Source organism: Microtus ochrogaster, chromosome 10 (genome assembly GCF_000317375.1).
Source record: "Microtus ochrogaster isolate Prairie Vole_2 chromosome 10, MicOch1.0, whole genome shotgun sequence".
NCBI lineage: Eukaryota > Metazoa > Chordata > Mammalia > Rodentia > Cricetidae > Microtus > Microtus ochrogaster.
The window spans coordinates 34414540-34429483 of NC_022016.1; the positions used below are offsets into that span (position 1 = coordinate 34414540).

Consider the following 14944-nt stretch of genomic DNA (forward strand, 5'->3'; position numbering starts at 1 on the left):
TATTCACACCACTACAATACCCCTAGGATTATCACGCCATGCTGGTCATTGCGGTTTGTAAGAGTCATATTTGGGTAGGACCATTGGTTGCTTCCCTCCTTTGGAAGATTGCATGGTGCCTTCTGGTACCATGAAAGCTAGTTTTCAAGCAGGAGGATTTCAGGTTAGTTCCATTTGAGGGGCCGGCAGACCCTGCATCTGACGTACATGGTATCTTTAGAAATAGGGATTTACCTTTCAGTCCTGGGGGAACAACCAAAAGCAGTAACACCAGTCCGTATTGTTTTGAGGGTCTCTTGGATAACCCTGAGCAACAATTCAAAAGAGGGCTTCTCACACCTGGTGTTGAGGTTTCTTTTAGGTGGTCTTTGGCTATTAGAGGAAACATTGTCATCCCAGAATTTTTAATTAAAAAATACAGAGATAGAGAGAGAGAAGTTTGTATTTTATAGGTTTTCTTGTAGATAGTTAATGATATGATTCCTTATCATCTTTTCAAATGTCCTTATTGTTATTTTACCCTCCTTACTCCTTCTGTATTTATCTCTGCTTTCTCCCTAGTTAGAGCCCCCAATTTACCCTAGTATATTCCATGTAGACTATACCCCTCTCTACTGTTCCTTTTTACTTTCCGGGTTTCTGCAATTACTGCAGGAGATGTGCTCACAACTGATGATTTAGAATGCGTAGCCTCAGATGAGGGAGAACACATGATGTCTGTCATTCAGGGTCTGAATTACCTCAATTAATATGATGTTTTCTAGTTTGATTCGTTTACCTAGACATGGTTGCATTTCTCTTTACAGCTGAATAGTATTCCATAGTGTATACATACCGCACTTTCGTTATCCATTCCTCAGTTGAAGGGCATTTAGGTTGTTTCCAGTTTCTATTTGTTGTGAACAGAGCAGCAATGAACGTGCCTGAGCAAGTGTCTGTGGAATAAGAAGATATTAAGTCTTTGGAGAATAAGCAAAGGAGTCGTGTAGCTGGGTCATAATCTTTTTGAGGCTGTTCCACACGGATTTCCAGAGTCGCCAGACCAGTTTGCATTCCCAGCAGCGGTAGATAAGGGTTCCCCTTTCCCCACAACCCTTCCAGCATTTGTTGCTTGCTGCTTTGCTGACTTTGACTTATGTCCGGAGTAAGATGAAATCTCACAGCTGTTTTGGATTTTCATTTCCTTGTTAGCTAGGGACAATAAACATTTTTTGAGATGTTTCTTAGTCATTTGTTTTTCTTCTTTTGAGAACTCTCTTGTTCAATTCTGAGGCTCATTTTCTGAGTGGGTCAGGTTGTTGTTGGTGGTGGTGGTGGTGGTGTTATTTAAGTTCTTTATGTATTCTAGATATAAATCCCCTGTCAGATGTATAGCTGAAAAAGAAAGGTCATCGTGGGCTGCTTGAAGAAAATACAGGAATGCACTCTCTCTCCTTTCCTCTCCCCCACCCTTCTCTCCCTTCCCCCTTTCTCTCTCTCTCCCCTCCCCTTGTGCTAAATAGTTTTATGTCAACTTGACACATGCTTAAGTCATCTGAGAAGAGGGAACCCCAGTTGAGAAAATACCTCCATGAGATACAGCTATACACAAGCCTGCAAGGCATTTTTCTTAATTAGTGATTGATGGGGGAGAACCCAGCCCATGGTGGACTAGTGGTGCTGGGTTCTATAAGAAAGCAAGCTGAGCAAGCCATGGGAAGCAAACCAGTAAGCAGCAAGCCAGTAAGAAGCACCCCTCCATTGCCTTTGTATCAACTCCTGCCTTGAGTTCCCGCCCTGTTTGAGTTTCTGTCCTAATTTCCTTCCATGATGAACTGTGAGATAGAAGTGTAAGTCAAATAAACCCTTTCCTCCCCAACTTGTTTTTTTTGGTCATGGTGTTTCATTGCAACAATACAAACCCTAACTAAGACATACCTCTCTCTCTCTCTCTCTCTCTCTCTCTCTCTCTCTCTCTCTCTCTCTCTTTCTCACACACACACACACACACACACACACACACAACCTCACAACCTCTCTCCCATTCCCCCTTCTCCTCCCTTCTCTTCATCAGCCATATAGTACACATTCTATGATTATAATGACTTTATTTCAGTCCTTAAACGTGCTTTTTGTTTTTCTTCCCCCACCCCGAGTGCAGATAGCATGAAGATATACATGCCACCTCACATAGTTTTTCTCTCTTTATCTCTTTTATCTCCTCTCCCCCCACTGCGGGAGTGTGTGTGTGTTTATCTGTGTGTAGAAGTATGTGTTTGGAACACTTGAGATTTCTTCTCAAGAATTTCAATAATACAGTATTCACTGTTAGCTAGTCACCATGCTACACACTAGATCTCCAGTACTTACTCGCCTGTGTTTCCTTGTTGTGGTAAGATGGCTAGACTCTGGTTAGAGCCCCCTGCCTGAGTTGTGCCCTGACCACCCTCGATAGGCAGTAAGCTGAAGTGGCCATGGGCTCACTCTGTTTCCATTTTCTCAAGTATTGGTATGCCTTGCTGCCTGATGCTCAATGCCTTTACTGTAATTTTTCCATTCTTTTGAGTTGCTTATAGCAAAAAGATAACCCTAAGTCAAGAAAGAGGGGGAATCCATGTGTCTTCTTTTAACCATGTTTTTTCTTCCTCCCTTTCTTTCTAAAATTCCTATGAATAATTATTAAAATTTTGTCTATTTTTTCATTTATTTTGACATTATTTGATACATACACTTTCTTTTCCCCCATTCATTGTCCTGGACAACTGCTAAACTTCCTTGCCACTTTATGGCACTGTGGTTAAAATTTTGCCAGTGTCCTTTGTAAGAAAGGCTACTCCATGGATCAATGGATGGAAATCATATTTTGTTTCATAAACTCATCTTCTACCTCTGGAAGCACATTCAAATTCCAGTCCCAATTGCTGGGAATATAGTTCATTTGGTAGGAGGTTTGTCTAACATACACAAGGCCCTGGGTTCAATCCTTATCTCTGCAGACGCTGAGAATCACAGACCTTGGTGGGACAAGGACAGGAAAATTAGTAATTCAAGGTCACCCTTTGATACATAGCAAGTTTGAAGCTAGTCTGGGCTATCTGAGAACCTGTATTTTTAAACAAAATGGAGCAAAATTTTAGCCCCTCAATGTACTGCTTCTCAAGCCTTTTCATCTTATGACCCATAGACACGTAGAAATTATTAAATTTTGTTCAGAAGCGTATTTTGTATTGTCTCTCACACTTAATTCTATAAAACCCAGACCGAATGCAGGGAGTAGCTACTGGAATAGCCTGGAAGTAGACAGTGGATTGAGGAAGTAGACAGATATGATAGTATCAGGAAATCATCAGTGTATTGACCACTTTAAAACTCTTGGCAATCTAAAACCCAAAAATATATGCTAAAAATTTAAAGTGTTAATGGAAAAAATCCAGAGAAGGCCAAAATAAATATAAGAATATATTTATATTTCATCTATTAGAAGACTCAACATAATAAAAAGATTGGTGCTTCCCAAGCTGATCTATGTTTAACACATCTCCAATGGAAATCTAAACAATATTTCCGTCATCATAGAAAAATTGTTACCAGAACTTATATGGGAAGGCAAAAAAAAAAAAAAAAGAAAAAAGAAAGAAAGAGAAAAGAAAGAACGGTCAGACAAAGTTCAAAGAAAATAGAGTCAAAATAATCGTACCACCTGATTTTAAGACTTAATTTGGATGTGAAATGTCCCCAGCAGGATAGTGTGTTCGAACCCTTGAACCCTGGCTGGTGATGTTATTTTAAGAGGCCCTTAATCATTTAGGATAGGGGCTTAGCTGGAAAAGGTGAGTTGCTGGGGGGGACAGGGGTAGTCTTCAGGACTTACAGCCTGACTCTGCTTTCTCTTTTGTTCTTCCTAATCAGTCAAGATAGGAGAAAGCCTCCACACACTCCCACTGCCATGCCTTCCCTGTCATTCTGTGCTGCTTCTGCTCCAGCTGTGAGCCATCCTCTGTGAGCCATCCTCTGTGAGCCATCCTCTGTGAGCCATCCTCTGTGAGCTGCTTCTTGTCAGGACTTGGTTGCAGCAACAAGAAAAAGAATTTTTTTTAACTATGAAGTTAAACAAAGGCAGTGTTGTGCTGAGAAAAGAACACAAGTAAAGATAAATGCAGAAGAGAGTTCAGAAAGACCCACAACAAGGTCATTTTATCTTTCATGGAGACACAGTTGTAATTTAGTGGAGAAAAGAATCTTTTCAACGGATGAACAAGTGACTTTGGTACAACTGGATTTTTCCCTGCAAAATAAAACTCTTAACTCCCTGGCTCTTGCACTCTTTCCACCTCCTCTTCCAAGAGGTTCCCTGAGCTCTGAGGGAGGGATTTGATGGAGACATCGCATTTAGGGCAGAGTGTTCCAAAGTCTCCCCGTCTCTACCCAATGTCTGACTGTGGGTCTCTGTATTTGCTCCCATCTGCTACAGGAGGAACTGCTCTGATGATGCTGAGCAAGGCACTGATCTATGAGGAAACCTCAACACCATTAGAAGTCATTTTATTGCTACAGGGATTTTTGACTTTGGGTTTGTTTTAGATCAATATTATTTGGCAACAACAACTAAAAAAAAACCCCAAAGTTCTCTAGAATAGAACGATCATTGTTTATATGAACTCACAGAGCACACACAGGGCTTGCATGGGTCTCCAGGAAGTCCTATGCTATATGTTGACTTCCAGTTTAGTGTTTTTATGGGATTCCTCAGTGTACAAGTGAGTGGGTCTCTGATTCTTGTGCCTTCCCTTGGGCTCTGTTTCTTCTATTTGTTTATCTTGTCCAACTTCAATGTGATAGTTTTTGTTTTATCTTACTATACTTTATTTTGTTATATATTTTAAAATTGACTCCAACCTTCCACCTTAGCCCTACGTCTTACACAAAATTAATTCAAAACCAACAGAATAATTAAATATAAAACATAAAGTCATGAAACCTTCTGCAGAAAACAAAGGAGAAACACTCCAGCAACCTGGTGTTAGATGAAAGGGTCTTGTATTGATACCAAAAATGTGATCATAAAAGAATGTTGAGATTGACTTCATCAAAATCTGTGATTCTACAAGATACATTGTTTAGAAAATAAAGAAGCTATGAGCAGAAGAACAGGTTTCAAATAGTGCACTTGACAGAAAATCTATTTCCAACGTGTAGTTTAAAACATAGCATAACGGTAAAACAACTAAAAATTTCAATTAAGCATGGCCAAAGGACTTGAAAAATCTCATGAAGAAATAGGTTATGTGGATGAAGACAAGTGTGTGAAAAGAATATATATATTAAAGCCATCTTGAGATCCCACTACACACTGATTAAAATGATGAGAATGAAAAATACAGACAAAACCAACTGTTAGCAATATTGCAGAGCCACTAGAAGACTGACATGCTTTTCAGAGTGCAAGAAGATAAAGCTGCTTTGGGTGACAATTTCAAATTCTTCTTTTTTTCCTTTCTTTTTTAAAATTTATTTATTTATTATTGAAAATTTCCACCTCTTCCCCTCCTCCCACTTCCCTCTCCCCCCCTCTCCCCCTCCCTCTCCCTCTCCAGTCCAAGGAGCAGTCAGGGTTCCCCACCCTATGAGAAGTCCAAGGTCCTCCCTGTTTCCCCCAGGTCCTGGAAGGTGTGCATCCAAACAGACTAGGCTCCAACAAAGCCAGTACATGCAGTAGGATCAAAACCCAGGGCCATTGTCCTTGGCTTCTAATTCAGCCCTCCTTGTCAGCCACATTCAGAGAGTCTGGTTTGATCACATGCTCCATCAGTTCCAGTCCAGCTGGCCTTGGTGATCTCCCATTAGATCAGTCCCGCCATCTCCGTGGGTGGACGCACCCCTCACGGTCCTGACTTCCTTGATCATGTTCTCCCTCCTTCTGTTCTTCATATGGACCTTGAGTTAAACATATGCTTACCATATGATCTAACAATGCCTCCTGGGCATTTACCTTGGAGAAATAGTCACATGAGACGTACAAAAATGTTCATAGTAGTTTTGTTTGTAATAGCACCAAAGCAGAAACAATCCAAATGTTCTTCAGTGGGTGAATGGATAACCAAACTGGTCTTACTCGGACACTAAAATGGGCAAACCCAACAAATTGAATTTCAAAAGCACTATGCTGAGGGGGAGAAGCAAGTCTCAGAGTGTTGCATATTCTGCAGTTCCATTTGTATGGCATGCTCAAAAACATGGACGCACAATGACAGAAGAGATCAGTATCTTCAGGGCGTAGGGAAAAGGGATAACAAAGGAACAGCAAAATGGAGCATTTCTTGGATAAAGAGAAGCTTTTTTGAGCTGAACATATTGGTACACACATGTAACCTCAGTTCTCAGAAGTCTGAGACTTAACAATCATTAGTTTGAGGACAGCCTGGGATACAAAATGAGACACTGTATTAACAAAGGAAAGGAAAAGGGTAGAAGGGGTGGCAGTGAAAGAGGAGAGAAGATGAAGGGAAAGGAGGGGAGAGGAGGGAAGTACAGAGGGGAGGCAAACAAAAAAAGAACTTGTTATTTCATTTATATTTTTATTGATTCATTGGGAATTTCAAATCATGCACACCAATCCCACCCATCTCTCTGGAGCTACCCCTCACCCCTGTAGTGTCCCCCCAGAGGAAAACTACAAAAGAAATACTAAAAATAAGATAAAGGTAACAAAAAGAAAAAAATAAAATAAATAAAAATACAAATAAGAATATCAATTTCAACTAAAAAACAAACCAAAAAGAAACAAAAGAGAAAAAACAAACACTTTGCTCCTCCGTCTTTGCCTCTCCATCTCCCTTCACTCATCTTGGTGGCACTGGGAGCTGCAGTGTGTCACGCAGTAGACCCTTTTGTCCACACAGCTTGACTTGCAAGTGTTCATTATATAACATGTTGTTGGTCAGGTTCAAGGCCTCTGACCTCCAGCACGCCATCAACACTTGACCCTCACCCAAACTCCTCAGATATTCCACTGTCACCCTGAGTCATGTAGACTATGTGACCATGGCTCTGCAGGACCAGTCCTTTCACACACACCAGGTGGTCGTAGATGGGGTAGACGTTGGGGTGTGCCAGCTTAAAGCCCCGGATGTGTACCTGGATGGCTGCTGAGTTTGGTCAGTCCAAACATTGGGACCACTACCCTCAGGTGAGGAGGCAGGGCCAGCTCCCACAAGCGTGAGGGGCCAACTCTCCTATTAGGGGGAGGGCCAGCTTTCCCACGCCAGGGATATCAGGATTCATTATCCCAGAACTAGGGAGGAACAGGATCAACTCTCGGGGGGTGAGTAACTTTCCACAAGTCAGTGAGGGGTGGAGCCTGCTCAACAACTCCCTTGTACTTCAATACATGGTTAAACACATGGTTCTCATGGGCCCTCATGGTAACATAAGCAATGGACCATACACAATGGACATCAACACAGACCTAGGTGCATCAAGACCACAGACCTAGGTATGGCCAGCAGCAGCAGCTTGGAGCCAGATGTCACCATGGACCCGGATGGCAGTATATACCTCTCAAATAAGCATGGGCCCAGCAGCAGATTTTATTTCATTAATTCATTTTAAAATAATCATACAAAAAAAGACATCATACACTGTATAAGTCTTTTGAAGGGAAAAAAAACTATGGCTCGGAAGTAAGCAAAATCTTCAATTCCATTGTTTTGCAAAGCTCTTTATTGTTTGGTTCAATAGAAGACAGCAGGAGTCTCAAATCTGCTTCTACATACAATCTGTTATAATATTATAGGTCATCTAGCCTCAGAAAAATTCATCTGAGCACTTGATAGAATGATTAATTCAAATACGGCCAAGAATTACAGTAACAAGAGTTTAGACTGCAGGAGTTTCCAGGAAGACCTTGTGGTCTTCAAGAGGTCCCAGAAAACTGCCCTTGCATGGCATTTTCAAATTTATTCTAAGTCTGATGCCCTTTTGAGGCAGTTCAGCTTCATTTCAGACTTTCTAACCAAACTTTACCTTCGTTCTTTTCCCTGGAATGCGGGATCTCCCTTCCTTGATTTTTGAAGGTGACTATATCTATTATCTCAAATTTGTGTGTTGGAAGTGGGTTGTGGGATTTCTTGCAACAGCCTTATTTATCTACCTCATCACTTGTAGTTGGTTTTTTGCTTGATGATATTGGTATTTTTCAATTGGTTGGTGTGTTTTCCTTTGGCTTTTTCCTTGGAGATCCATCTTCTTTGATCTGTCTGACTTCCACTAAGGCTTTGCAATTTATTTTTCTTCTCCAGATTGTTCTGGGATTTATAAATTTGATTTCAAAATATCTCAGTGCCTTATCTTCTTTGAACCTTTATAATCCCACATTGTACCCTCCTAAAGAGACATCATGTATCTGTCTCACATCATGATGTCGACAATATTTCTGGCATTTCCTGGAAAGATCTTCTCATCCATGCTCCTTCCCATGTCTTTGCTTGGGTTGCTTTCTCTTTTTTCAATACCCACAGGTTCTGTGCATGGGTCTTGAACTGCTTCCTTTTTGATAACAATTCATATTTTTGTTGTACTGGGTATCTGTTTGAAATACTGTAATGTAGGAATTGAGAGATAGCTCAACCCCTAAAGGCTAGTTCCACAACCCAAAATAAAATATCATACAATAGTTTACATTCTTGACATGGGTTTACTAAAACAAATATTCTGCTTCAAATTATATTAATTTGCTTGTTCTAGGAGAAGAACTCTCCTTTATATTTGTTGTGTTCTATTGTGGTTTGAATGAGAACTGTCCCCTATGGGCTTGGGTATTTGAACACTTGGTCCCCAGTTGGTGCTGGTGTTTGTGGAGGTTGAAGAGGTTGTAGAAGGAAACTGTTCTTTCATTTCCTGGCTGCCCAGACCCGAATAATCAAATTACACAGAAACTATATTAATTACAACGCTGCTTGGGCTTTTAGATCAGGCTTCTTATTAACTAAGTTAATCTTAAATTAACCCATTTTAATTAATCTGTATATCACAACAACACTGTGGTTTACCAGGTAAGGTTCTGTTCTGGCGTCTTCCTCCTTTGGCAGCTATGTGGCATCTCTCTGACTCTGTCTACTCTCTCTATATATCTCTTCCAGTTTGACTATATTCTGCCTTGACATAGGCCAAAGTAACTTTATTCACTAGCCAATAAAAGCACATATATAGAAGGACATCCCACATTATCTCCCCTTCTCTGTCTAAATAAAAGGGAAGATTTTAACTTTAATATAGTTAAATTACAAATAACAAAACAGGTTCAAGCAAGAATTACAGTTACAATATTTAGTCTATTTGTATCTGACAAAATTAAAGAAAATATACTATCATCTATTTTATCTTTGTGAATCTTAACTTTCATATTTAATTTATCTTTTATCATGACTGAGGAAAATTATAACTATCTGTCTTCAACTCTTCAAAGACCCCAGAAAGATATTACCTAAGAAAACAAGAAGTTCATTGTAAGAAACTTCCAAAACTCTAGAATTGACAGAGACATCTCGCTGCCTGGATAGTCCCCAAAGTTCTTCTGTAATGTTGGGGCATCCATCTTCAGCCTACAGGCACATAGTAGCCAGCAGACTTCCATGAAGCAAGAAATTTGAACGTCTGTTTTGCCTACTTTGGCAGTTTGTCAATCACTTTCTCCTGTATCCTACAGAATGCCTGGCAGTTCCTTCTGTGAAGCAGGAACCCTGAAGGACCATCCTTATTTTGGAAAGTTCAGCAGTGACTTTTCTGTGTTTCCTAAACATCCAGTTTATATAGTATACCATCAAGCAGTCCAGACAAGAGCAGTTTCTTAGCCAAATGGCTAACCTTGTCACATTGAAGGCAAATTCTATAATGAGTTTTTAAAATGCCCATCAACCTCTCTGGAGTAATTGGTGCTGCCAGAAGCAGGCATATTTTACTTTTGAGAAAAGTCTAAGTTCTTAAAACATTTTAATCCAATATTCCATAGGTCTTTGAAGTATTGAAGATTATCTATCTAACTGAAATATATCTCTATGCATATAGAAAACCTAACTAACATGACTACAAGTTTGACTATTATAAATGAGTACCTATTAATCTGCAATTTTAATTATACATTACATTTTTCAAATGAGCTATCTAAACATAATACCTTAAGCAAGAGAAGAAATACATATAACAAAATTGACCTTAAATTTGTATCAGTAGAGCAAGATCCATACCAATGCAAATATCCATCTCTATATCATATCTCCTTTTTTTAAAAAAGAGATTAACTGTGACCATTAATGATTTATACTCAACCCCTTTTAAATAAAAATAAACATTTATAAAATATCATTTTGAGAATTTGGGCATAGTTTTCTTAAAACTGCTTTCTGCTTTTTGATGGATGAAGTATTTTTAGGATTTACAGAGAACTTTCGGGGGGTCTTGTTCCATCAAACCACATTAGCCTGGAAGGAATCCACAGGGTCTCATCTTCTGTGGAAACAAAAGCAGAACCTCTTTTTCAAAGCAACATATCCTTAGGCCCAAATTTTGAAGTCAAGATACCTTTATGTTGGTTTAACTTAGCAGCTCCCAGAAACAAATGTCTCTCTGTAGTCAAAAAATTCAAATAAAACACAACAATATGCATAATCCAAACTCTCTGTGTATCCTCCATCTTTGTGTGGCTTATTTTTCTTTTTTCTTTACTCCTTTAATCTATTGTAGTAATAGGAGCAGCGAGGTTGCATCTCCAGCACCCTGGCCGCCTCCAGCTAGCTTTACCCGAAATAATTACACAGACACTGTATTCTTTTAAACACTTCTTGGCTCTTTAGCTCCAGCCCTTTTCTCGGCTAACTCTCGCACCTGGACTAGCCCATTTCTAATCATCTGTGTGTAGCACCCCAAGGTGCGCTTACCGGGAAGATTCTAGCCTACGTCCATCCTGGGTCGGAGCTTCATCGCGTGTGCCTCAGAGAGCAGAGCTCTCACCTCTGCCCGCAAGAGTGGAGCATCGTGTCTCTCTGAGGCGTCTGCTCCTGAGAGGAGAGCTGTCGAGTCTGACCTCACTTCCTCTTCCTCCCGGCATTCTGCACTGTTTACTCCTCCCATCTACGTTCTAACCTATCAGGGCAAGCAGCGTCTTTATTTAATTAACCTATGGCCTTCCTCCATCATATGACTGTCTGTACTCTTTTATATTACTTTTACTGCTTCTTTAAAGGCTTTACTTCTTTTTATAACTGTCTATACTCTTTCCTCTCTCGCCCAAGCCTATGCACGTTGTTAAACACACTGTGTCTCGTTTAGAGGTCTTTTATGTCTGAATCTGTCCTATTGTGTACCTGAAATCCTTTTCTGACAAGGAGCATTTTAAAATGGTAAGCAGTGTGGCAGCCCTGGATGCTGGCTCCACCTCTCTTGGCCTTTCGATATGGCGGAGGTACTTTACTGCCAGCTCTGGAACTGTTGGGTGGGAGCTGTGCTCACTACCTCAACTCTGGAAAGCACCATGTAGCACATAAACCCTTTTTTGTCTGAGTAAACGCTAAATCGGCCATGCAGCATGCTGCAAGGCCTGGAAATGTCTCTGTGTATGGTCAAGGGAATCCACCATACTTTCCTGCCTGTGCACGCCTAGTAGACCTGATTCAGCTACTTGCCCAGGCATGGGTGCTGAGCAACAGGCATGCTCTCAGCTACTTTCTTCCTAACCCTGAGCTGGCATATAGGCACCTGGACCTGAAGTGTGTGGCTGGCCACGTGGGTTAGCCCCAAACATATGGGTGCCATTTATAGGCGACTGCTCTTTCATTTCCTGCCCAAACACAAATAATCACACAGAAACTATATTACCATAGTATTTGGCCTATTGGCTCAGGCTTCTTATTAACTAACCCTTACAACTTAAATTAACCCATTTCTATTAATCTGAGTATCAGCAGCTACATGGAGTCTCTTTGACTCCACCTACTCTCTCTCTCTCTCTCTCTCTCTATATATATATATATATATATATATATATATATATATGGACAGACATACCAGATGCACATATACAGCTTATATAATAGAAACCACATTTGAAAAACAGGTACTATATTCACATGTGACAGAAGTATTTCATGGTTACTCTTCTACACTTTGCTTTTTACAATTAATATATTCTGTAAATCATTCTGTGTTAGTGATAGTGCCTTCTCATATTTAACAATTGCATTTTAGTACATTTTAGTCTATGTAGAGGTAACATAACTTATTTAGTCAGTCCTTTTTTGACACTCAGGTGGGCACTATAGCAACAGCCTGGAGATGCTGCACAGTAGAATGGACGTGGAGAGTGCAGGGTGTGACTGCAGTGACAGCTGAGAAGTGCACAAGGAGCAGTGGGGGAGGCCAAAGCTGTTGGGGAAGCAAGTCCGGCCTGGGGGCCAGAGGTTATTATCTACACAGGAACCTGGGCCCCATGCCCTAAGCCCCTGCTCTTGCTGTCTCCTGACTCCAGGCCAGGGCTGGGAGTTCTCTGGACAACTTTCTACAGGAGCAAAGTACACAAGAGATGTTGCTGCCCCTTTGTGATAAAGCCAGAGGGTTTCTAATTCTGCATTCCTCTGTCACCCCTGGCTTGGGTAGGGCCATATGATAGACAGACAGCTGGGCTCTATTCCATGTTTCAGCGACAGTAATTTTCCCGGGTGTCCCAGCCCACCAGCGCCACACTCTGGCCCAGAGTGAGCACTACAAGCGTTGCTGGCCTAATGGATGGGATGGGGGAGGGGATGGGACAGGGGCTAGAAGAGGGGCTCCAGAGGGCCATCAAGGCACAGGCACTACACGCATGGTGTTGGTGAAGCCAGAGCCAGGGCGCCACCCAGTCAGCACAATGACCACATCTCCTTTCTTGAAGAAGCCTCAGGTCTTGCCAACATTCATGGCCAAATTCACACAGAGTTCTACATCCTCAGCCCAGGCGTCCTGCACTGCATCCTTACACAGCACAGGGAAGATGCCTCGGTACAAATGGGCCTGGCGAGCTGTCTGGGGATTGCGTGTCACAGCAATGATGGGCGCACGCGGGCGGTACCTGGCCACCTGGTGAGCACTCCTGCCAGACTTGGTGAGCACGATAATGGCCCCACTGCAGCACTTGAAAGAGGCCTCCACAGCACCCAGGGCAGCAGCTTCTGTGGGGTCGCTGGTAATAGGCGCCAGACGGCGGAGTTCCTCGAATAACTGCAGGTGGAAGATGGCGGCCTCTGCCTCACGGGCAATCAGGTGCTGCATGCAAACGGCCTCCAGAGGATAGTCCCCTTTGGCGGTCTCTCCTGACAGCATGATGCAGTCTGCTCCATCTAAGACCGCATTGGTCACATCACTGCCCTACGGGTGGGGCGGGGCTTCTTGATCATGCTCTCCAGCATCTGTGTGGCACAGATGACTGGCTTCCCAGCTCGGTTGCATCGTCCAATCATCATCTTCTGAGCCAGGAAGACCTTCTCGGCAGGAATCTCAATGCCCAAATCGCCACGAGCCACCATGATCCCATCACTGGCCTCCAAAATCTCATCAAACCTGCGGACGCCTTCGTGGTTCTCGATTTTGCTGATGATCTTGATGTTCTTGCCCTTCTCTCCCAGGACCTTCCTAACCTCGTGCACATCAGCTGCCTTGAGGATGAAAGATGCAAACACCATGTTTACATCCTGCTCCACCCCAAACTTCAGGTCCTGGATGTCCTTTTCTGACACAGCAGGGAGGTCCACAGCGGCTCCGGGGAGGTTCACCTCCTTCTTGCTGCCCAAGGAACCACCATTCTCCACCTCTGTTATCAGGAAGTCAGCGCCTTTTTCCTTCACCTGCAGTGAAATGAGCCCATCATCTACGTAGATCTTGCTGCCCACTTCCACCACCTTACAGATGTTCTTATAGTCCAGCCACAGGGTGTTCTCATCACACTTTTCCATGTAGGCATTGTCCAGGGTGATCTTCAGGGTAGCTCCCTTCTTCAGCTCCACTTCTGCAGTGCCACTCCCTTTGATGAGTCCAGTCCGGATCTCAGGCCCCTTTGTGTCCAGAGCCACGGCAACAGGCCGGTAAAGAATGGGATCAGAGGCGAAGCTTTCTGTGGCTGCACGCACGTTCTTGATAGTTTCCGCATGGTACTCATGAGTTCCATGAGAGAAATTGAGACGAGCCACATTCATTCCCGACTTGATCATCTCCTTCAGCATCTCCACAGACCGGGAAGCAGGACCAAGGGTACAAATGATGCCAGTGTTGCAGGCCGTGATGGGTGCGGAGTCAATGTCCAGGCGGCACATATGTTCCAAGAAGGTGTCAGCCATGGCCGCATGCAGCTGCTGGGTTTGAATGAAGGCAGTCCCTGCTTCGCTGTGTGGCTTCGGCCTGGTTCCTGAGGTCCTCGGGCGTACTCCGAATCCTGCGACGATACCCAAGTCGGACGACGGAAGGGTCGAGAGGAGTCTCTGCTGTGCGGGCTAGTCAGTCCTTTATTAAAAGAAATTTTGGCTGTTTCCAATGTTCTAATAAATAACATTATACATGTATGTATGAAGGTGTATAAACAAGATATATACAAGAAACATATCTACATCAGAGCAAAGTATACCTGGAAGATAAATTCTTAGAAGTTGTACATATTGTTCTTTTTCTTCTTTTTCTCACACATTTTTAAGAGAGGGTCTTGATCTGTACCAGAGGGGGGGGGGGCTATAACTCTTGACCATCCTGCTTAAGCTTCTTGAATACTGGAATTATAGGCCTATGCCACTATGCCCAGCCACTCAGCTCCTCCTCAAAAGACTTGCACCTTTAATTTAATGAACATTTAGGATGGTGCCAGGAAATATCCTAAAGACTATACATGTATTATTTTTCTAATCTTCATAACTCTTAGAAAAAAATTCTACTAATATAGTCTACATTTCAAAAT

The 14944-nt window shown here is 42.3% G+C and overlaps 1 protein-coding gene across 1 annotated transcript; it reads right to left on the reverse strand.

Moving 5' to 3' along the window:
* Positions 1-12263: 12263 nt before the first annotated feature.
* On the reverse strand, positions 12264-14483 carry LOC101979761 (pyruvate kinase PKM-like). Its single transcript, XM_013348467.2, is given in 2 exon segments — positions 12264-13373; positions 13376-14483. Coding segments are annotated over 2 exon segments (1527 nt in total). The 5' UTR covers positions 14337-14483; the 3' UTR covers positions 12264-12807.
* Between the last annotated feature and the right edge of the window lie 461 nt (positions 14484-14944).